Below are 22,950 nucleotides of genomic sequence, written 5' to 3'. Positions count from 1 at the left end.
GTGATGGTTGTGCAAGTAAACGACTATAAAAATCTTATGAAAATGAATGTCCTACAGGGTTGATTGAAGGCATCTTCACGTTCACTGTTATTAATTACTACGTTCATCCGATTCTGTAGGTTTAACCTTTGACTGCAAGAATGAATACTACTATCGACAGGTACAATATCTCTAATATACCCTATTACTTTTGTTTCCATAACCATTCGATTTCAAACTTCCATAGGAATTTCTCATTTGTATTGATATTAAAGGACTGAACTAGAGAAAAATTATAAAGAAAACATGAATGAAAAATATCATAAAACTTAAAGGGATTTCAAATAGCAAGAGATAAAATAAAGCATCACCGTATTATAAACTTTTTTACGTGTCATCCTAAGAGACATCTTCGAAGTGAAACTGCATTCCAGCGTAAAAAAATGAAAGCAGCACCTCGACCCATTATTCTTTGTCTATTATGGTTCCATAGCATCCATTTTAACCACAGCAGGCACCAATCATGGCACTAGCAGCAGTGGCACCCAAAGCAGCGCCGAAACCAAAGACCACTGAGTTCCAGACTCTCGAAAAAATGTTGCCAGTGCTCATTTTCACTCTGCGGCTTTGCTGTTTTTCTTGAAATGTTCTACCCCTGTAAAGAAAGTTAGTATGAGCAAAGCTTTCAGGTGGCACAGTTTTCTTGTCTCAACACTTACATGCTGTCTTCGAAAATTCACTTGTTAGAATCTCACGACGACGAACAGAAATTTATCAGTATTTCTGGTAAAGTAATATCGCGACGACCTGATAATGATCTAATTTGGTTCGTAAATAACAAGCAGCAACTCTGTAGCAGAGGATTCTTGAATTTATAACTCTTATGGGCTATGACGTCACCTTCTAGAATCCGAGTGACGTTAATCATTCTAGCGAAATAAGACGATAAAGAAATAAGCATATGCTTTTAGAGTATTATGTAAAAAGCTCAAGAGGGTAGGGAGAGTGTGATATAGTATATAGCATAGGAAGTTTGAAAGGAATGAAAATAAAGGGCCTAGGTCAATATATTCATGATGGACATAAAAAAGCAAGCTTTCTTCTCTTATCGGGTTTGAAGAAATACAAAATGTTTCAATTGGTTTTTAGTTGTGCGCAGTCGTATTTCCCAGATTGCACAAAGCCTTGTATGAGACAAGAGGGAGGAAGGGTTAACATAACACACTTTTTTTTAATTTTTTGCCCTATCAAAAAAAAAAATAAAAATGAAAGTAAAAAAGGGTCAAAACAACATGTGTGCCCTGATTGCTACTTTGTATTACTGAATTGTAATTAATCAATCCTTTAAAAACCAAGAAAGCAAGCGAAAAAATCATTTAAAGCAATTGAAAGAGTGACTGAGTTATAGGATATAACCTGAGAAAAGAAAAAAAAATAAAGTGGTTAAGTTCATTGCAATAGGTCGGTCGCGACACCAACTGAAGCTTTTGGTAAGATCCAACCATGTGTATTGTTGCGAAAATCTTTCCATAGAAGGCAACTTTCTTTAGCGTTATATGAAAACACATATTCACGAAACCATACCTTTCCAAAGGTTAATTATCCTTCAATGAATTATAAAAACATATATCTAATAATAAAGAGGTAAAGACATCTAACGGAAATTTAATTAAGTATTTCTTTATTCAACCGGTATGAAAGAAAACATCGTTTTAAAGGATAGGATATAAGTAAAATACAAAAACATCAATAATGTTTTGCTGTCATTACCGCATTCGCTTATTTCTCAATAAAAGTTTGAAACTGCAAAAGTCTGATAAGTAATCCTTGGATCTTTTGCACATGTTCCTGATGGTAGACACCGAACTTAAAGAAGAAAATGTAAAAATAACGTCGAATAGAAATAATAAAAATTTTGTAATTAGGTATAAAGAAAGAAAAAGTATGAGATTAGAAGCCGAAAAACAAATCCCATAAAAAAGAAAGAAATGAAACAACGAAGTAAATGAATAAATAAATATTGGAGCGAGAAATAAAACATACATTTTTATCTTTATATGCGGGAAATAAATGCACATGAAGACGTTTGGGTAAACATATAAAGCTGTCTCCAAGTGCGTTGAAGCAAAAGATGCATACATTAATATTTTCTTCTTCTAATTCATAACCCTTAAAATTCTTCTCGAGTAGTCTTGACTATCGGCCAACGATTCACTCGAATTGCGATTATTCAGCATACCAGGATCAAGACGCGAGTCCAGCTCACTTTTATAGGAAGGAAAAGTAATATCATCTTTAGCATTCATCTTTGCTTTAAACTTTCTATACCAGAAGAATAAGCAGACACATAAAGCAATGACAACCGCAAAAGCAACACAACCGATTACAATACCAACAATTGCACCAGCATTTAATGAATTACTCGATTTCGAGGCTTGAGAGTTCTTCGGTGGAGCAGTCGAAGATGGAGATGGAGATGGAGATGAAGATGAGCTCGACGCACTAGGAGTTACTGTCTTCACCAAGGAAGAAGAAAAAGTAGTTGGCGTAGGAGAATTAGAGCTGGACGAAGAAATTTTAGACGCAGAATGGCTAGAAGATGTCAAGTGTTGAGAGGAGGATGTAGGTTTAGAACTTGATGTGGGATTAGAACTTGATGAGCTCGCCGTGGTAAAAGACGACGACGAGGAAGCCTTTGAAGAAGATGTTTGAGAAGAGGTAGTAGAAGATGAAGTATGCAAAATACCATTACCGGTCAAATAAACCGACCAGTACAGATCACCGCCACATTTAAACTCATCCCATCCAGGACATACAGTGTTGCAATTACTGGAATCTACCTTTTTGGCTGTAAGTGTATTGCCGCAATAGCAACTGACTCCGCGAACAGCGACAAAAGAAATATCAGGATCGTCCTTACATATATTATCGTAGCAATACTGAGGAGTAAGCCATTTATGAGTTCCTTTTTCACTTAAACTTTCATCTACCTGGTAACACCCAAAGGGGGAATTTAGATTGGCATATGCATGGTGACTTCCCAGATGAAAGAATATAAGAATTTGGAGAAACCACACAGAGAAGGACGGGTAATAGAAGAATTTCATGGTATCGCAGCCAAACAATAAGATTATTAGACAATCGACTTATCCTCGGAAAAATAACTCCCCAGTAAAACGCTAGAACCGTAGTGAAAAGTTATAAAAAGAAGGAAAATAAAAGAGAGAGACTATTTAGAAAAGAACGAAGACGAATAGAAGCTTGTTATTATCCAAGCATGAACGGATATCCAAATAAAAAACTAAACGTTGACTTGTAAATGAGAACTAGATGAAGATAAATTCTATAGTATCTAACAGCATAGAAAAAACGAACGACAATACGAAAAGAATGAAATGTTGGGAAAAATATGCAGTCAAACCTTAACTGACTGACAAATGAGTAAATCACCAATCTCAAAAGAATAAAAAGAAATTACACAAATATATTGCTCAATCAAATGAATTTTTCAAAGTAAATAAAGAAACGTACGCGTTTCGAGTAGAAACAACAGGTTAGGACAAAAGCCTTCTTCCTCTGGTGCTGTGTGAAGGGTAACTACTCGTACATCGCGAAAAGAACGGACCTCACATTTTGATCCTCGGTAAATAAACTTTATGATGCGTACAGGAACGCGTACTTTTGAGTTAGCGTAACGCAACGAACGATTGTATTCTTACTAGTAGTGTAAATAAAGGATAGAAGGTGATAGAATTGGATTCATGGATTGGAAAAAAGAATGATTAATAACTTCAAAGGATAGAAACGAAAAAGGAAGATAAGAAGAAGTTTCAAATCAAACTACTTACTATAACATATACAACAGTAGATTATTTATAAAAAGGCTCGGAACAAATAGAAAAAAAAGGATAGCTTTTCATATAACAGTTAATTAAAAAAAAAAAAATTAATAAATAAATCGTGTCCAAAAATGTTAGTCATCAATAGTTTGGTGCCATCATTGAATTATGTAGAATGGCTTTTAGCCTAAACCACTGCGGCTAGTTTTTACGATAGCACGCAAGCTTTCACGAGACCCTTCATTTTCTGGATGTCCTAACCCTTTACCGGCGAACCAACCTAATCGTTCCAACATACGACGACCCGGATTAGCACGAGTGATTTCAGGAGCATCTCCACCAACCACCTGACCTTCGAACACTTTCGTAGCACTAGTAACTGTACGCTTCGAAGCAACTATTAACCCAGGCTTTTTACCTGGCTTGCCAGATATTTCTGATCGTTTTCCGACCGATAACTGTACACGATGCAGAAGCCTTGTTAAGGACGCGCTATTCAATCCTGAAGAATTGAATCGAGGTGTTTTTGAAAGAACCGTGTAACGTTTTTTGCCCGAACCATAGCTTTGTGAACGAAGGTTAAGACGATTCGCTAATTCATGAATTAAACGGCGTACATACTTACGACATGCAGGAAGAGATATCTCATCCACTCCTGAAAGAGATAATTCTTGCATGCGCTTGTATGCGTACATAATAAAATCGTGATCCACCTTGGATAATGTAGGACTATCGGGATCCGAATTTTTTTCTGAAGCCGCTTTTTTAGCCAGTTTTTTACTAGATTTTTTACCCAAGAGGCCCTGTGCACGTTTTTCTTCACGCTCGTTACGCTTTTTTGCCTTCTTTTTGCGATCTTTCATCCATTGTTCTTGAAGATCGGAGTACATTTCTAATTCTTGAGCTATATCCTCATCAACATCAAAAGAACTAGCAAGTCGATTTGTTATTGACTTTCCAGCTTGTCTTTCAAGCTTCCTCTGGGCCTTTCTTTCTTCCTTAGACATTTTTTTGGGTTTCTGATTTTTCTTGCGGTCTTTTTGGAAAGACTTTGATAACGTTTCGGAAGCTGCTTTCTGGTACGGTTCATCATCACTATCATAGTCATATATTGTAAAATCATTTGCCCCTGTGTCTTTAACACTAAGATAGGCTTCGATTTCTGAATCATCACTGGCATCAAAAACGCTTGCGAGCAAAGCATTTACTTCTTCATCTTCCAAGTTTTCTGTTTCTGCCAAGATATTTGCTAGTTCTTCATCATTGTATTCATAATCGTGCTGACGCTGGTTGTCAAGCAGATCCGAATCCTCTCTATAAAATAAATCATCTTCTGTAGATTCTGCTTTTATACTCTCAACCTCTTCTTCTTCCATGGATTCATTTTCATCATTATCAGATAGCATAGACAAGTTAGCAAACTTATTAATGTTGAATTTAATATCTGAATCAGTGCTTTCGTCATCAGGTAAGTCATCGTAAGAATCTGAGACAATGTACGGTTTTTCTCGCCAATATGGTCTATTTGATGATTTTAATGTTTGAGTGTCCGCTTCATTCATGTTCTCTTTCTGTAATCTTTTGGGTTTGGAGGGTCGACGAGAGTCCGAAGCAGTAGTAGAAGTAGGAGGTTCTTCTGATTTCTTTGACAACATCTCATTTTCATTCTTGTCGGATACAATTTCGGGCTCATTAATATTAATGTTTTCATAGATATTTTTTTTCATATGTACAGGTTCCCTATTCTCAGGTATGGCATCTTTTTCATGGAGAGTTTTTTGACTTTGTACAGATTCCCTTTTCTCACGTATGTTGTCTTCTCTACCTGAAATATTGTTATTGCGAATCGGCTTAAATAAAACAATGTCTTCATGAATCTCAGAAGATTGTTTAAAACGAGGTTGTTCCTTTTGATGAGCTGAATTTAAACGTTCGCTTCCAGCAAAGTCAGAAGTAGTATCTCGTTTTCTTTTTTCTTCTTCAATCATTCTATTTACTTCCTCAGTAGGATTAAATATATCCACGGCACGAACAAATTTCATGCGAGGCCATTGTGAAATCCGAGTACCCTTACTATGAGTAAAGTTATGCCCATTTTTTCGAGACCCTTTAAAGCGACGAATCCGGGTACTTGAGTTAAGGAAGTCAGCATCATCAAGTTGATCCAATACTTCCAAGTCGCCGTAAGATGGCATTGAATTAAAGGAATTTGTTTTTAAAGAATAAAATATAAAAAAGAAGTACCAAGTAAAATTATATGCAATAGCCTATACCGCGCGCGACAGTGTTTGGCGAAGGGTAGGTTTCTACGTCTACCGAAGATTAAGATCATCGCTTACACATTTACACAGGAGAGGGCAAAAAGGTGCATTTGCCACGATAAGGAAATAAAACGGAAAACATTTTTCGATAAACCTGTAACAAATTTGTACAAGTCGATAAGTTAGCTACAAGTTGAACTAAACTGGTAGAAAGTACTGTAGAGCCAATTACACTGAACGAAAGTTCGAAGAAGAATGAAGACAATTCAAATTTCTTTCAATCTCTAATTATTTATATTCTTTTGTAATAAAATAACTCCATAAATAGACATCTGGACGAGTATATAGAAACAAATAAAGTAAACGAAGGGACAAGGAGACAGTATCAAGCGTCAAAACGGAGACCATAATAACTTAACATGAAATTAAGTAAAACCTTTAAGCAAATATGCGAGAATAAATTAATAGAATGAATAAGGAAACATAGCTAATTATAGCAAAAATGAGTAATAAAGACAACGATTGTTTTAGGATCAAGTTGTTTTTACAAGTAACAATCAAACTTTGGCTCGTTTTTGAGGCCCCAAAGACTCGTTAGGGTAAAAAGATTGATTAACATCCTGCTTTCCGGCTTCCCCAAGCGGAGATAGTGTAGCGGATCTTTTTTGAGGAGGTACTGAATAGGTAGGATTCATCAACGGAGCAGGAGATTGAGAGTTAGGATGCGGAAAATGGTTAGTGAATTGAGACGGATCAAGGTCTGTACTCATAGGACGTTGATATTGATGATAATTATAATGAGCTGGGTAATTAGGAACGCGGTACTCGGGAGGTCCTGTTGCTGCTGCTGTTGTTGTTGCTGCAGAAGGAGGAATGGGAAGAGAATTTTCAGTGACATTAGAGTATTGATGATTTGAAGAGGGATTATTTATAAAGGAAACCTTCGCGGCCGTTGATTTCTGCATTTGCTGCTGTTGCTGTAAAGCTGTAGAAAATTTTTGAAGAGCACTTGCCGGACCTGAACGTTGAGCCAGAGTAAATGCTATTAAATCTCGCATCCCAGAAATAGTTTCAGAAATCTCCAAAAAGCGCATTATCCGAGGTTCAATCCCATACTCATTAACTGGCGTGGAGGGGAGCTGTGAATTGGCAGCGAAGTTATATGGAGGATAAAACGAGGCTGGTTCGTTACCTTGAGAAGGGAAAGACGATGTGTTTTCCCGATTCGGAGGATGCTCGCGTTGATATTGCTGAGCAAGAGAAGCACTGTTTATTAGTTCACGAAGAAGATACTCAGAATAATTGGTTGCGGAAAATTCAAGTGAGTCTAGCTTCAAAAGAGGTGCACGATAGAAGTGAGCTCGCAAACAACCATACAGGACCACTTGAATACCGCTTGCAAACTGATAAACAAGGCTTGCATGTGAGGATTCAACAAAATATCCATTATTAGGAATTGCAAATTCTTTTGTATCACCTAAAACAATTGACATTCGTCTCATATTCCCCATATAGTTTAAATAAAAATATCTGGGCAAAGCTGCATAAGACAACTCAAACTGTTTTGGCTCACGAGTCCTTTGTTGATTTGTCTCAAAATTAAACCGGAAGGTTCCCTTCTCAGTAAAGAAATTATGCACGAATCTTCTCCAGTACCCAATGTCTTCCTTCATGGTGTTTTCCCAACCGCAGGACAATTGTTCATTGTACTGTAACAGTCTCAAAACTCCGTACCCAAGGATATTGGAACCGCTATTGTACATCATCGATGCATAGTTGGTAACCATGTCTCTTCGTGAAACAGATTGGATATCTGTTTGCTCAAAGCAGTTATTAAAATCGCTCTGTGCAAAGCGTAAAATTGAAGCCTTGCATACGAACAGATTTGCTGTCACCAAAATAACGCAGCATAGAGTAGTTGTTTATCAGGAATACCATTCGGCGTTATGTTTCACTATTTTTCTTACTTTGTAAACATAAAGAAAACCCAACAGATTTATGCGGTACAGGAAAGTGTTGATTCAGTTAGGTCATCACGTACTAAATTTTAGTTGGAGTTAATAAAATTTAATTTAACACTCAGCTGCTTTCATCGGCTTACTCACATTTCCATAAGCGAAAACGGGAAAGCTAGTCAGTCTATTGAGATACTTGTTACAGGTAGCATTATTATTATTAAGAAAAATCATTACTATTTCCCTCATCTACATGTACTGATGACGATCCTAGCTGCTTTCTCGAATTACCGATTTGTCTTTCGGCAGTGTGCTAATTAATTTTACGCATACTATTGTGTAGTGCTTTATTTTCAGCGTTGGAGAAATATGAGTGACGTAATTGATGCTAGAAAGGACTTTTTTTCACCACAGCATTTTCTTCCAGAACGTTCAGGGTTAGGGTTTCTTCGTCTATATAAGGGCCGCCAAAAACCACTTTATCTGCAGGTTACTTGTCAAGTCCTCACTGGTGATAGAACTGCCATTTTCAGAAGGAGTTATTCTCAGTAACTGAATTTTGCTTCAGTTTGTTTTCTCAGTCACAACGACAGTGATGATCGCTGTTTGAAGGATACCCCATTTGCGATGGCGGCGATGTTATCAGTGAGGACTTTAAAGCGCTGAAACGTGTTTGTAGCTGCTGGTTGTAATTTTTACACCGTAGCTGAAGTAAGTGGACGTGTCTGGCTGGAATCGTGGAAACGCGTAATCGTGTATCGGAACGGTAATTCGTAGACGGCAGTGTCAGGGACTACAGTGATGCTTCGCGTATTCTGGGAGCTGATGAAACAATTCCAGCTGTGTTGGATCAAGCTGTATCTTCCTTCGTTCATGAACTTGAAACTTTAAATTTTGGTGTTTTTGGATAACTAAATTTTTGGATGATCGATCGGTGAACTTGTTTGTAGAGGTAAGTTCGATCTTTATATGAGGACGAGAATACCTGATGATATTATATATGCGTCTTCTTTACCCGTCTTATCGACTATGACGATACAACTAGCCTCTTTCAATTTTTTTTCCCGAAAGAGGTAATACTTGCCAGTATTTTAGGTGTCTGAATTTCTCGTTCCTCATATTGTTATTACGACAAAACAGGTTACTAACTGAACTAGGTGTGCTTTTGCGATGGGATCATGAAAGTTTAAAATGTTCAAACTCGTAAAGTGTTTGATGTATCGGTATTTCGTATTGATATATAAGCGTGTATGGTCGAAAGAATCGTGGTAGCTGCTCCTATACGAGCGAGTTTTGGTTTTTCAGGTTTTGACAATGAAAGTTTTGTCAGTTAGTCATAGTTCCGCTTATAGAACCGATTAGTTAGATGTGGAAAGAAGAATCGTCAAGGACAACAAGTGATGAAATTTCCAATAAACATTCGCAGTTTTCACGGAGCGACATACGAACCCATTCTAGTCGCAAATGACGGCCATAGTCCTTCCTTTGGATGTCTGATGTTGGATTTTGTCGATTCTTCAATATTATTTTTTTTTTGTCTTTATTTTCATATTTCGGAAATCTGTAGGAATTTGATTTGTAAGATTGTGGTGAATCTTCAATGTAATTTAAGGTTTTGGAAGTATGATTTTGGTTATGTTAAAATTTGTGTTTATTTGGCTTTGGATTTTTTAATTCAGGAGATGAAATTTACTACGATTAGATAACAAGATGCTTTTGTTCAAGCTAAGAGGTGAATAATATAATTGACGAAAATAGAACCATATGAATAGTAAAGAAATAATTATTCAAAGTTGGTATTATTACATGATAGTTGTTCCTCAAGGTCTTTGTCCAATATAGTTGATAGATCATTCAAAAACGTTCGGTCGGTTGTAGGAGCAAGAAGGATCGCTAGAATTGTTTCGTTCTTTGGAAAAGACGTAATAGGGAAATCTATCAAGCGTGCTAAACTAAAGAGCTTCTTTGCACAGATTAGCCCACTCTGAATGATATAACGGAAGGGATTCGCATTGGTTCGGGTAGGAACATCGGGAGGAAAAACGGGATTAAGAGATGGATGACCGGATAGTAGAATTAACAAACGAATGAGAGAAGCAAAAAAACCATCACCAATGTTGCACCACAATATAGCCTGAGACGGTTCTCGTATAAATGATACAGTATTTTCTAAGCACAAAAATGCATGGTGCAATAAAGGTAAGCGCTTTTCGCAAAGTTTAAGGCACTGTCTATTGAATTTTGGAATAACGGAGGCAAGGAAGAGAAATGTCGAATTTAGAAGGGCAGGATTTTGGTCAAAGACCGTCTGGAAGTATATCTTGTTAACGGCTTCCCGGGCTAATAATTTAGCATATACAGTTATAGAGGGCCCAGCATATGGGTGTGTGAAAGGGGTATAATTAGGAACATCAATAGGGAGGACATTTTGTGGATCTTTCATTTCAAAAACCCCTCGCTTCTTATTTCCCTTCGTTATAGGAGAAAACACCAAAATAAAATATAATAATTGCAATGCAGATTCCATGTTTGGTAATACGATGTTATGCGATACCTGCGAAAGAAGTAGTAAAACATCTTTATGCAGATCCAGCATGGCACGCTTAGATTCAAGTAAATAAGGCTCGCCGCGATTCAGTAACCGAATTAATCGCATTAAGAATTCAAAAAAATCAGATCCTTGAGAGGCGATCATTAAGTTTTCGTCAGCAAGAGATATGTTACGAAATATTATACATACAGCAAGCAAATGTTGCTCCGCTAAATTAAAGCTTTTTCCTTCCTTAGAGAGATAAGCTTCAGATTTGCAATCTTGCCGAATTTTTTCAAGGTTATTCTCCTGTATACATTCCAGCAGTAGACATCGATATGACGGTCTCTGCTTGTAATTGCTTTGGTTCGATTCGGATGCAAGTCTTTCAATTAATACATCTAGGCAGCTCCATCCAACGTCTACTAATGCATCAATCAGTTCCTCGCATTTACCTAAATGCACCACTTCTTGTTTGTCATTAGCCAAAAGAAGCAAAACATTGAGGGCGTAAGTAATTTCACTAGGAAGCGTAGATAACAGACTCATACAGAGAGCATGGATGTTGATGCAGCCTAGGTCTGAGATACTAGGTATTTTCAAGCGCATTAAAGACTCATCGATACGATGAGTAGTAGAAAGATGCAAGGGGAACCCAGCGGTTGATCCTACCAGGCCTTTTTTTATGGGATTGTAAACACGGGTTTCAACGCTAGCTTCGGCAGGAGGAGGTTGGTTAGAGGCGGATGGGAAGGATGAGGGAACTGTGGAAGCAAAGGAAGGTTTGTTTTTTTCATGAATAGGAGGGATAGGTGGGATAGAGTCGCTCTTTTGAGATACTGCGGTAGGAGGGGTTGGCTGTTTGTTGTTAGCAACTACGTGAGGAGGTATATTCAGAGACGTCGTTTCATTTTTAGAACTTGGTATTTGTGCGTGGGAGGCCGTATTGGGTAAGGATTGCCTTGAAGTAGGCATCCTTGGGTCTTCCGAATAAGGAGTTTGGTTCTCGGCTGGAATTCGATTTTCTAGCCGAAGCTTTTGCTGATGAGCTCGAGTCCACGCTTCTTCATACGGAAAAAGATAATTGTTGTAATTTTGAAACAAAACGGGAACTGCTTTCGGATAAGTGAACCCAAGAGAAGCCGCAACCTTTGGCCATAATTTCAAATTGGTGACTCGCCTTGAGCCTCCAGCGCGCATAACCAGGGCATAAAGCATCATGAGATTAATGGGGTTGCCATCAATTGTCGGATAACTCGTCATTGGAGTCCCACGCTTCGCCATAAAACTTAACAAACTAACCATAAATTTGTTGTAATTATCTGCAATGTCTGTAAAATTCGTGTTTTTATCTTTTATTGAAGAATTTGGATTAGCAGACATACCAGGCGCCATCGGAGGAGAAATAGAAGATGAGGTAGCCATGTTTTGGTTAGGAAGTGTGTTTGGCGAGAATTCTGGCTGGTTTCTGGAAGAAGGCTCAAATAAATTATTCGCTGTTTCCAATTGGTTTTTCAGATAAAGTTGCCTCTGTAGAAATTGTTGCTGTTGCTGTTGCTGCTGTTGCTGCTGCTGCTGCTGCTGAATAGATGAAGCAGCAGCAGGTGGCATTGGCGGCGACGCATGCTGCATACTAGCAGAAGCCATAAAAGCAGGAGTAAGCTTGTTGGATTCTTCCATGTAAACTGAGGGCGTCGAAGATACTCCTTCATATGTACCTGAAGGGCCATATGGAAATCCTTGAATTGTCGCTGAAGGACGCGATTGGGACATCATCTCAGGATATCCTAGATTTTCTTCCATAGATGTATTCAACGACGAGGAGTATGGGTAACCATTAGAGGAATAGGGAGGAAATTGGCCACTGTTGCCTTGTCCACTCAGGTCTGATGCTTCAGTTGTTTTCGAGTCAGGACCACCAAAGTTCATTTTTTGAGCATACTCTCTGTCAAACATTCTACTTCATACTTGAACGTCCTCTTATAATGTTAAAACAAGACGTCTTTTTCGTAATAAATCCACCACTTAAATTTATGTGGTTTTCTGTTGGATACTGGGTTGTAAATAAATAAAGGGCGACACTATTTCCCACTAATCTACTTTGCGTAAACGTTCACAATGGTTTATCGCTATTAACGCACTTTGTAAAATAAGAGAGTAAACAGTTCTTTTTTGTTGTTTACTAAATAAATAAATAAATTGCACTAGCGTATTGTTTCAAGTAAAAGTTCAATGATTCACATTTCATGCCATATCTATTATTTTTTTTTTATTCAGCTTTTTTCTAGGACTTAAAACCACATACTTCATCATGTTATAATGTAAAATGCTACGGCTAAGCAAAAAAAAAAAAAAATTATATATGCTCAGAGATAAAAACTACATAATAAGTCTAACAATATAAATAATCAAAAAAAATTGATTGAAACGCTTGAAACTAGAGTACTGTCGATAATACCAGAGATTTTTTTTGGTAAACAAAAGAGAACAAGAGCTTTTACAAAATAATTGCCAGGTAAAAGGAATAGAACTTTGAGCAATGCTAAATATTTCAAAAATGTTATATTTATATTTATTTCATTGACGTAGGCATAAAGAATCTGTCTATTACGGTCTATTGCTGGCGTAAACAAATAGGTTTTTTTTTTTTTTTTTTTTTTTTTTTTCATTTCTTAGTTCATACAGGAACGTTCATGGCTAGGGAAAATAAAAGTTCATATTATGCGTATTCTTTTTGGTATTCACTAATGTAAAGTCGGATTTCAAAAGATTTAAAAGGATACCATGCTCTTTCTGTTTTGTGATGTTCATCCATTGCATCGCTTTCCCATCCTTTTATGTACGGTTTAATAGTTATCGTAATAAAATATAAGCCCATATACGAGCTGAATCCATCGAGGTAAAAGTAGCCTGTGGCATAAGAAACCAATTTTTTTTTTTTCCTTAGTACATTGACACCTGGATTTCTTTCATCCCGATCATATTCAAAGAAAGTAATGCCAATGAAAAAAAGAAAACAGCTTAATATCCCATCAAAACTGATTTACTATTGACATCCCCTATAAAACTTCCATGCTCTTCATCCTACCTTCAACCACAACAACCCTTTCACGTATATCATGGACGGGATTCCAGCTCTTCTTGCAGGTACTTTAAATCCTGCTACATCTAGGACTGGTAAGTAAAAAAGTATATTGCAAATTTACTGACGTTGATTTCAGCTGAGGAAGCTTTGAAAACATGGGAAGTTCAAGATGGAAACTTTGCTCTTCAGGTATTAAGCATTGTTGCCGATGAAACAGCCGATCCAAGCATAAAGCTTGCTGCTTCGTTATATTTTAAAAACTATATTAAAAGATACTGGGATGCTGAAGAGGATGCTACTGTTCGTATTAACGACGGAGTAGCCGAACTCGTCAAGCGCGAAATCATCAACCTTATGCTCAAGAGTCCTCCGAATATTCAAGTACAATTAGGAGAAGTTGTCGGCTACATTGCCAATTTCGACTTTCCTGATCGTTGGGACTCTCTTTTGCCTGATTTGATTTCTCGACTTTCCCCAGTAGACATGAGTGTAAATATTTCGGTTCTCTCTACTGCTCATGCGATATTTAAGCGTTGGCGCCCTCTATTTCGAAGCGATGCTTTGTTTTTAGAAATTAAATATGTGTTGGATCGTTTTTGTGAACCTTTCCTTGCTCTTTTCAAGCAAACAAATGCTCTCTTGACAAATGGACCCCAAGATGTCGCTTCTCTTAACATTTTATTTCAGGTTATTTTGCTTGAATGTAAGCTCTTTTATGATTTGAATTGCCAGGATATTCCTGAGTTTTTTGAAGATCACATTACCGAATTCATGACAACATTTCTTAATTACTTTACCTATTCTAATCCTGCTTTGGAGGATGAGGATAACAATACTTTAATTAAAGTAAAGGCCAGCATTTGCGAGATTGCTGAGCTTTATACCCTGCGATACGAAGAAGTGTTTACCAATCTAACCGATTTTGTAAATATGACTTGGACGCTTCTCACGAACTTAACCCAAGAGGAGAAATACGACGTTTTGGTAGGAAAAGCCATGGCGTTCTTAACTTCAGTTATCCGAATTCGTAGACATGCAGAATTCTTCCGACAAGAACCTGTTCTCCAACAATTCATCGAACTCGTCATTCTTCCAAATATTTGCCTCCGTGAATCTGATGAAGAGCTCTTTGAGGATGATCCTCTTGAGTATGTCCGTCGTGATTTGGAAGGGTCAAATAGTGATTCTCGGTCTCGCTCTGCAATTGTGCTGGTTCGAGGATTATTAGATCACTTCGATCAGTTGATTACCACAGTTATTACTACTCATATAAATGCTAGTCTTCAGCAATCCTCTTTAAATCCAGCCTTAGAATGGAACAAAAAGTATGCTGCCTTACAGCTATTTGCGGCCATCGCAATTAAAGGTCAATCCTCCAGATTGGGAGTTACTTCAACAAATCTCATGGTTGACGTTGTAAGCTTTTTTGAAAGCAATATCAAACCTGATTTACTTCAACCTATTGGTAGCGTTCATCCTATGGTGCTGGCTGAAGATATCAAGTTCATATTTACTTTTAGAAACCAATTACAATCTCAGCAACTTATCGACATCTTACCTATTATTTCCGATTTCTTAAAGCTACCAAATTTTGTTGTTTACACCTATGCTTCGATTGCCATCGATTTATTGCTTACGGTCCGCCATAACCACGTACACATTTTTACTAGTCTTCTTATAGAACCCATTATCCAACCGGTATTGACGCAGTTATTTTTCATTATCGAAAGTGGTACTACTCCACAAAAGCTTTCTGAAAATGACTATTTGATGAAAGCTATTATGCGAATTATTATCATGTCTCAAGAGCGCATTGTACCATTTGCCGAGCTTGCTCTAACTCATCTAACTAAGGTTACAAATGAAGTATGCAAAAACCCTTCTAATCCAAAATTTAATCATTACTTGTTCGAGTCAATTGGTGCGTTTATTCGAAGTTTATCAAAGTCAGGACCACAAACCGTTGCTCAGTTAGAAGCTGCTTTGCTTCCTGCTTTTCAGAGTGTCTTAATTATGGATGTCACTGAATTTATTCCTTACGTTTTACAACTCTTGTCTCAACTGATCGAAGCAAGTGGAAATGAACCATTGCCTGACTTTGTGGTAAACATGATTCAACCTTGTTTATCTCCAGCTCTCTGGGATTCTAAAGGAAACATTCCTGCTTTGGTGAGACTTCTGCAAGCAATGATCACTCGTGGCCCCCAAATTTTTATCTCAAATAACTTTGTGGAACCGGTTTTGGGAATATATAGGAAGCTAATTTCTTCTAAAATAAATGACCATTTTGGTTTCGACTTATTAGATCGTGTGTTTTCTGTTTTCGATGCTAATATCCTTGCTCCCTATATAAATCATATCTTTTTCTTGTTGCTGAGTCGTCTTAAAAACTCACGTACCGAACGCTTTTCATTGCGTTGCACTGTGTTCTTCTTTTTCTTGGCCGCTTCTACTACAGGTTCCTGCGGACCAGACAATTTGATTCACGGCGTAGATTCTGTGCAAACCGGAGTGTTTGGACAACTTATGTCTTCGATTATTTTACCTCAGACCCAAAAGCTATCTCTTCCTTTGGATAGGAAGATCACTGCAATTGGTATGGTGCGCTTGCTCACTAGTGATCTCTTGTTGTCCGATAACTCTCCGTACGAACGCTTATTCATTCCTATTTTATCAGCGTTATTGAAGTTGTTCGAGCTTCCAATTGAACAAACTCAAACCGAGGCTGACGAAGATCTTATGGTAGACGAAATTGACGCTGATTCTGTAATGTTCCAGGCTTCATTTTCAAGATTGGCTACCAGTGGTGGTAAACGCCTGGACCCATTCCCTCAAATCACTGATCTTAAGCAGTTTGCTGCTACAGAGATGAATGGCGCTAACAAACGTTACGCAAATCGAATGTCCCAAATCATAAGCATGCATTTGCCTGGTGATGGACAAAGCGTTCTACAGTCGTATGGCTATGTTATTTAAAACTCTTTACATGAAATAGAAAATCTTTGATGGGTATTTGTTCAAGGAAAAGTATTTAAGGTAATAAAATTTTGTGCTTTATTTTTTATTTATCCATCTCGATTTAATCAAGTGTGCATATAGAAATGCAACTGATGAGTAGAATGTAGATGTATTAACCAAAGTAAATGAGAATTTAAGAATGAAAATCATACATAGGCTTAAAAACTTCTTGCATCCATGTTTCTTTCTTAGGAATATGACTGGCGTGTCGAAACATATAAATAACAGTACTTGGTTTAATACCTTGAATACGTTTTAGTTGTCCAATTGTAACAGGACGAATTGTTTTTAGTAACGTTAGTTCTTCTGCAGATATAGATTGAAGTCTAGTTTACTTGTTAGTATAATGAATAACAAAAAAAAACTTACTTTTCAAAGTCAAAATCTGAAGGAATAACTGTTGATTCATCTCGATAGTAAAGCAACTTGTTTTGTGATGCCTGTCGACCAATATAAAATGCATATTTTCCTTCAACAATTACTCTTTCGAGTATCCTTCGAGGGATTTCTTTAGTTGAAGGAAGCTTAAGCACAATATCCATTGGATTTAAATTGGTAAATGTTAGTAATTGCCATGCGCTTCGATACTTTCCATCATGGGGCACTGAAACTCCCAGTTTGGCCCACTGTTGAGAGCTTAAACTATAGGACTTCAAATCATTGATTACTCTATCCATCAAGCTCTTAATAGTCAAATAGTTATCCCACTGTCTACTATCATCAACTAAATCAAGAGATTTTGTCAGGGGCATCAGCCTTAAATCGGCATTATCAGCTCTTGTTGTAAGTCGATATTCACTTCTAGAGGTAAAAACGCGATAGGGCTCTTTTACACCTTTGGTTACTAAGTCATCAATCATTACTCCTAGTAATGCAGCATTTCTAGGTATTGTGATAGGGTCTTTATTCAGAGCAGCCAAACCAGCATTTATGCCAGCTACGATACCTTGGGCGGCAGCCTCTTCATACCCAGTAGTGCCATTAATTTGGCCTGCTGTAAAAAGCTTACGGATTTTTTGTGTTTCCAACGTAGGATAGAGTTGTCGAGGATCAATAAAATCATACATTACGCCATAGGCCGGGCGAACTAGTTCAGCGTTTTCAAGTCCTGGTACTGTTCTAATTATTATTTTTTGCACATCTTCAGGCATTGAATTACTTAACCCGTTTGGATACCAAAAAGAGTCAGGGCTTAAGCCTTCTGGTTCTAACCATACTATATGCCTTTGTTTTTCGGGGAAGCGAATTACCTTAGCTTCTAAAGAAGGACAATAACGAGGGGAATGAATGTCATGTGCAAGCATATGAGGAGCTAATAAAATATTGTCACTGATTAACGCGTGTGTTTGTTCCGTTGTATACGTTTTATAACATGAGCGCTGCGGTAATTTTGGGACAAAGTCATCATTCAGGTTACGAAAACTGAATGCTTCAGGTACTTCATCACCCAGTTGCTCTGTGAGATTTGTAACGTCGACTGTTTTCGGATGAATACGTGGAGGTGTTCCTGTTTTCAAGCGTCCCATCTGAAATCCTAGACGTCGTAGACAATCACTAAGAGGAAAGGAAGGTGATTCTCCAAGCCTTCCTGCCGGAGTTTGCTTACTTCCAACATTGATATTGGCACCTAAAAATGTACCAGTTGTTATAACAATGCTGTTCGCTATGATTTCAGTACCATCAGCAAGTTTGACAGAAGAACAGGATAATTTACCAGAAGCGTCTGCCTTTGTATTGATATCAACAGCACTACCTTCTACGATTTGTAGATTATTCCGATAATTATTCATCCTCTTCTGCATATTTGCTTTAAAAGTTGAACGATCCATTTGTGCCCTCGGACTCCAGACCGCTGGACCCTTTGATCGATTTAGCACATGGAATTGAATAGCAGAATCATCACAAACAGAGCTAACGACACCTCCAAGAGCATCAATTTCACGCATCAACGTGCCCTTTCCAATTCCCCCGAAAGCTGGATTACAACTCATTTGCCCAATATCATTGTATGACCTTGTCAAAAGAACTGTAGGCGCTCCAAGCCGTGCAGAGGCAGCAGCAGCTTCCACTCCTGCGTGGCCTCCTCCAATTACCACGACATGTCCTTGGTTTGTCACAAAATTTGTACTAAACCTTCTCCTTGATATATGTATGAAAGTTTTCAGAAACATTATGCAATTTTCATCAGATATCCATATTTTTCCAAAAGCTAACCCAAAATTGAACAATAACTAAAGTATCAATTAAATTCTCTGTAATTTGGTGGTAGAAATAAAAGTGGTTATCCTTATAATGGTAACTGTACTAACCAAAAGCTATTTGCGATCAATATGTAGAAATAGCTGAAGTTTGGCAGGAAAATAAAAAGCTTGAATGAACAATATGCATTCTTAAAGATGGAGTCGTAAGCTAAATTCAAAATATTTAAAAAAAACTTATATAGCATTCATGAGAGTGCAATGTCCTGCAAAGCTATTGTATTGTTTTCACTAAACGATTTTCATCTTATTTGTAATTTGAAGTTCTTAGATTTGTACAGCATTTTACCTTCAATGTTTAATCTCATCAAGGAATGTCAGAGCCGCCCTTCTTCCTATGAGTTAACATGCAGACTGTTTATACATTAATATTAAATTAGCTTACCAAAGGTCGTGGAAGTTTTATTGATGCCTCGTTAATTCTCAAAAAAATTGGTTCATTAACCCGTCATGAATATGTTGATGAAAGTAAACTACGAAAATTTCCGTTTAGATATCGTGCTAGAGGTGAACTTTGTTTGACAGGTCGAGCAGAAATCTCTTGGTTCGCAATAGACTAGATAATTGTTAGCTTTTTGATGCTACAGAACACTTGTACTTACTAGACAAGCATACAGAGCAGACAAAGCCAATATCCAAAACATTTTTATGACAAAAGCAAGTAGCTCGAAAATCAACGTTCGCTTGATTTGGCGTATTAAGATGTTTTCGAAGATTTTGATCCGGAAATAAGGTCATCATTAGATGCTGCAGTAAGCCTTTGGGGTTATCGACTTTCAAATAAATACCTCCTGTAGCATCAGCAGCTTGCTCAAGGAAGAGCGTTCCTCCTGCTATGTTACATATGCTAATTGGAATATTCTTCTTTTGGGCACAGAAAATACAGTTCATCGTCGGAATGTATTGAAGTGCCACATCACCAGTCAATGAAAAGATAACTATCCTAGATCGGATATATTTTTGACTTTGGGCTTGGTTTATATAGGCCAGGGCACGGGACAGCGCACCAGACATCAATGTTTTTTTGGAAATGCTTGACGTGGAATTCATCAACCTCCTCATGCCGCCAAGAACAAAATCATCAACCTCTCGAAACTTTCTGTAAGTATTTGCTTCTTTTGTAGGATCTAGCAAAGGCACAGTCTCTTCAGTCTCTGGTTTTGGGTAAAGATACTCAACCTTGTTATATTGAGAGGCTAAAACAGCAACTCGATTATCATGATGAAAAGCTAAATGTGCGTTTAAAAAGACATTTATATCTGCCAACACTTTTGCAACCGGTATACGCTTAGAAAGAGAGTACCAAGAAGCTGGATTTGCATCCAATATTACTACAAGTAAACTTGGAGTATCAGTCGCTTCTTCGGAAGCTTCCCAAGTTCCTGTAGGTTGCTTTAATGTAGAAAAATCTTCCATTTAACCCAGTACCCGATATTCTTTCGCCAATACTTCTTCTCATACAACGACTTTATAGACAAAAAAGCTTTAATAAATTATCTTAAAACCCCTTTAATTCTTATATTTTATGAGAAAATCCAAATTATAAGTTCTATAGGTAATTTCGCAATACGTTCAAACGAATGTGAAGAGCTATTATCAGAATGTCAACTAGACCATACCATGAGTAAAAAGTCACCATCAACAGTGGAAGAGCTTAGATTAGCACTGGAAGAGCTTAATCTGAATTCTACAGGAAGCAAGTATGTAATAGAAAAAATAAATTTTGTTCTGTACTAGTATTTCTTTGAGACATAGTCACTTACAAAAATAGGGACAAGTTGCGTCGAAGATATAAGTTTCGGGAACAGCGTTTACAAGAAAAGAAAAAGCAAGAGCAATGGAATCTTTATTCTTTAGACAACAAAGACAGAACTCCTCTGTATGTATAAGTTCATCTTGTTGTGTTTCACAGAAATTTACAATTAACTAACACGATAATTTCCATTGTAGTCGATATTTATTAATAGTCGATGTAGAAGCAACATGTGAGGAAGGATGTGGATTTACTTTCGATAATGAAATAATAGAATTTCCCTGTCTACTTTACGATTTGGAGACAAATGAGATTATCGACGAATTTCATTCTTATGTTCAACCAAATTCGAATCCTACATTATCTGACTATTGCAAGTCATTAACTGGGATACAACAGTCAGTTATTGACAAAGCACCGTCATTCCTACAAGTACTCGAAAATTTAACAGATTTTTTAAGGCAACATAGAGCTATTCTTCAACCACCAATTGATGAAATAAAAATCCTCAAACCCTCACGAGCAATTCCTAGGAGTCAGCCAAAAAATTGGGCTTGGGCATGTGATGGCCCATGGGATATGGCATCATTCCTTGCAAAGCAGGTATTCATCTTCATTTGTTTAATTAACATGACTATGATTTATAAAAATTTCCTTCTCTTTGAAAAGTTATCCCAGCTAACATTACAGTTCAAATATAGTGATACACACATCCCAGACTGGATGAAAGGTCATTTCGTCGACGTCCGAGCCTATTTTTCAGATGTATACCGTGTTCCAAGAAGAAATATTGAAAGAATGCTGCAACGATGGAATCTTCGATTTGAAGGAAACCAACATTGTGGCATAGACGATTCGAGAAATGTTGCAAGGATCATAAAGAGAATGAATATGGAAGGAGTAATTTTTGAGTGCAATCGGTGGTGGCTCAAATACGAAAATAATGGATGGATACCCGGTCGCAAATATCCACCTTTTCTGTCAAGACGACAGAAATAGAATGAAACACTTAAGGATTTTGTTGGATTTGCATTCTTTACATATTGCAGTGTACATCTGAATTCGTCGTTTGTGAGCGTGCATGCCCTTCTTTTGCAGAAGTGGGCCAAAGGTTGGGTATAGCGATTCTGTAATTTTTTGGTTAATAAAGTACATAAATAAATAATATACTTACTGTTGAAATTGAGGGGAAACACAACGAGCAATAAACCACTGACGGACACGAGAGTCAATTAATTGAGTAATTTTTGGGATATCCTGTAGTTTTGATCGTGCTCCTATAAGGGAATTGACTTCTAAAGAGATTACAAAATCAGGGTCAAACGAGAAGTTAAAGTAAGCTGGTTGATCTGCTCCGTTGCTTGGAGAAAAATGAATCATCATCTAAAATATGGTGTATTAGCAAACCATAAACAGACCATAAATACAAGATAAATGAAATCGATTGGTTAATTTTTGAAATATTGTACAAAAAGTAGGACATACCTTCCCGACAAATCTTCGCATACTGATAGTTATCGACAGAGGAAGTGTCGCAAATGAAGGTTTTGGAAAATTTAGTAGCAGCTTCGTTTCAACTGTGCATGTGAGATTATCCTTCAGAGAAACTAGCATTTCCGCTCGTAGCTGAGAAGAGCCCTGCTCTCGACGAAGAACCCTACAATGACTGAAGACAGGGAATCCTCTACCCAGTGAAAGGTTTTTCACATAGATGTGATCAACCATTGTTCTGTCTTGGGTACCTTTATTCAAAACTGCTTCTAATTTTCTTAAGGCCACATTGTTCGAGCTTGCATCATGCCGAAATTGAGTTAAAGCTTGGGCAATTAAGACATTGAACCAGTCTAATGATTCAGGTTCGTGTTCGTTGACATTATAAAGAGAATCTAAAAACTCCGATTTCAAAGTTGAATGGGCATCTTGAAAATAATGTCTAGCGTTATCACTAGCATTGGCAGTGCCAGCAGAAGAACTAGGAGAAGAAATAGTTTGTTGAGATTTAATTGCTTCAATCTTCTCTTCATCCTTGGCTAGGTCTTGTGGTGGTGGATTACAAAACAAAAAAAACCTAAGAAACACGTAAATAACTGAAACCGTTAACAGTTGCCCTAATATGAATCCTTGCGTAAAGGACCATTGTATCAAAAGTCCCATTATTTATTCATAAAGGAAGATTTTATTCAAGAAATACGAGATATCTGAATCAGTGACAGATTGTTGGTGGTTCAACGCATGCTTCACGTATTCAATCCTATTGAAATACTTAGTAGTA

The 22,950-nt window shown here is 37.3% G+C and overlaps 10 protein-coding genes across 10 annotated transcripts; 2 read left to right on the top strand and 8 right to left on the bottom strand.

Moving 5' to 3' along the window:
* Positions 1-193: 193 nt before the first annotated feature.
* Positions 194-843, bottom strand: SPOG_05591 (uncharacterized protein). Its single transcript, XM_013170557.1, has 2 exons — positions 699-843; positions 194-634 (listed from the first exon to the last, which is right to left on the bottom strand). Coding segments are annotated over exons 1-2 (156 nt in total). The 5' UTR covers positions 701-843; the 3' UTR covers positions 194-480.
* Positions 773-3,571, bottom strand: SPOG_04349 (transmembrane receptor Wsc1). The gene has a single exon (XM_013170425.1). The coding sequence runs from the start codon at positions 3,084-3,086 to the stop codon at positions 2,136-2,138; it is 951 nt and encodes a 316-aa protein (XP_013025879.1). The 5' UTR covers positions 3,087-3,571; the 3' UTR covers positions 773-2,135.
* A 429-nt stretch (positions 3,572-4,000) lies between these two features.
* SPOG_04350 (R3H and G-patch domain-containing protein) lies at positions 4,001-6,013 on the bottom strand (the record flags this gene model as incomplete). The annotated part of the gene is made up of 2 exons (XM_013170426.1): positions 4,001-4,410; positions 4,444-6,013. The coding sequence occupies 2 exons, from the start codon at positions 6,011-6,013 to the stop codon at positions 4,001-4,003; spliced, it is 1,980 nt and encodes a 659-aa protein (XP_013025880.1).
* A 325-nt stretch (positions 6,014-6,338) lies between these two features.
* SPOG_04351 (adhesion defective protein) lies at positions 6,339-8,227 on the bottom strand. The gene is made up of 2 exons (XM_013170427.1): positions 8,185-8,227; positions 6,339-8,119 (listed from the first exon to the last, which is right to left on the bottom strand). Exon 2 carries the CDS (start codon positions 7,864-7,866, stop codon positions 6,637-6,639), a length of 1,230 nt encoding a protein of 409 aa, XP_013025881.1. The 5' UTR covers positions 7,867-8,119; positions 8,185-8,227; the 3' UTR covers positions 6,339-6,636.
* A 1,483-nt stretch (positions 8,228-9,710) lies between these two features.
* On the bottom strand, positions 9,711-12,610 carry SPOG_04352 (SWI/SNF complex subunit Sol1). The gene has a single exon (XM_013170428.1). The coding sequence runs from the start codon at positions 12,518-12,520 to the stop codon at positions 9,818-9,820; it is 2,703 nt and encodes a 900-aa protein (XP_013025882.1). The 5' UTR covers positions 12,521-12,610; the 3' UTR covers positions 9,711-9,817.
* Positions 12,611-13,516: 906 nt separating this feature from the next.
* On the top strand, positions 13,517-16,741 carry SPOG_04353 (karyopherin Kap109). The gene is made up of 2 exons (XM_013170429.1): positions 13,517-13,741; positions 13,786-16,741. The coding sequence occupies exons 1-2, from the start codon at positions 13,684-13,686 to the stop codon at positions 16,623-16,625; spliced, it is 2,898 nt and encodes a 965-aa protein (XP_013025883.1). The 5' UTR covers positions 13,517-13,683; the 3' UTR covers positions 16,626-16,741.
* Positions 16,620-19,033, bottom strand: SPOG_04354 (tRNA uridine 5-carboxymethylaminomethyl modification enzyme). The gene is made up of 2 exons (XM_013170430.1): positions 17,037-19,033; positions 16,620-16,993 (listed from the first exon to the last, which is right to left on the bottom strand). The coding sequence occupies exons 1-2, from the start codon at positions 18,836-18,838 to the stop codon at positions 16,801-16,803; spliced, it is 1,995 nt and encodes a 664-aa protein (XP_013025884.1). The 5' UTR covers positions 18,839-19,033; the 3' UTR covers positions 16,620-16,800.
* Positions 18,971-20,703, bottom strand: SPOG_04355 (transcription factor TFIIH complex subunit Tfb4). Its single transcript, XM_013170431.1, has 2 exons — positions 19,528-20,703; positions 18,971-19,481 (listed from the first exon to the last, which is right to left on the bottom strand). The coding sequence occupies exons 1-2, from the start codon at positions 20,339-20,341 to the stop codon at positions 19,399-19,401; spliced, it is 897 nt and encodes a 298-aa protein (XP_013025885.1). The 5' UTR covers positions 20,342-20,703; the 3' UTR covers positions 18,971-19,398.
* Positions 20,523-21,867, top strand: SPOG_04356 (double-strand siRNA ribonuclease). The gene is made up of 4 exons (XM_013170432.1): positions 20,523-20,625; positions 20,697-20,804; positions 20,876-21,281; positions 21,369-21,867. Exons 1-4 carry the CDS (start codon positions 20,546-20,548, stop codon positions 21,675-21,677), a joined length of 903 nt encoding a protein of 300 aa, XP_013025886.1. The 5' UTR covers positions 20,523-20,545; the 3' UTR covers positions 21,678-21,867.
* On the bottom strand, positions 20,822-22,938 carry SPOG_04357 (Mdm10/Mdm12/Mmm1 complex subunit Mmm1). Its single transcript, XM_013170433.1, has 3 exons — positions 22,164-22,938; positions 21,853-22,061; positions 20,822-21,805 (listed from the first exon to the last, which is right to left on the bottom strand). Exons 1-3 carry the CDS (start codon positions 22,830-22,832, stop codon positions 21,715-21,717), a joined length of 969 nt encoding a protein of 322 aa, XP_013025887.1. The 5' UTR covers positions 22,833-22,938; the 3' UTR covers positions 20,822-21,714.
* Positions 22,939-22,950: the final 12 nt, after the last annotated feature.

Source organism: Schizosaccharomyces cryophilus, assembly GCF_000004155.1.
Source record: "Schizosaccharomyces cryophilus OY26 unplaced genomic scaffold supercont4.9, whole genome shotgun sequence".
NCBI classification, from domain to species: Eukaryota; Fungi; Ascomycota; class Schizosaccharomycetes; order Schizosaccharomycetales; family Schizosaccharomycetaceae; genus Schizosaccharomyces; species Schizosaccharomyces cryophilus.
Note: the sequence above shows the minus strand (reverse complement) of the source record. Positions and strands in the feature narration are given on the sequence as shown.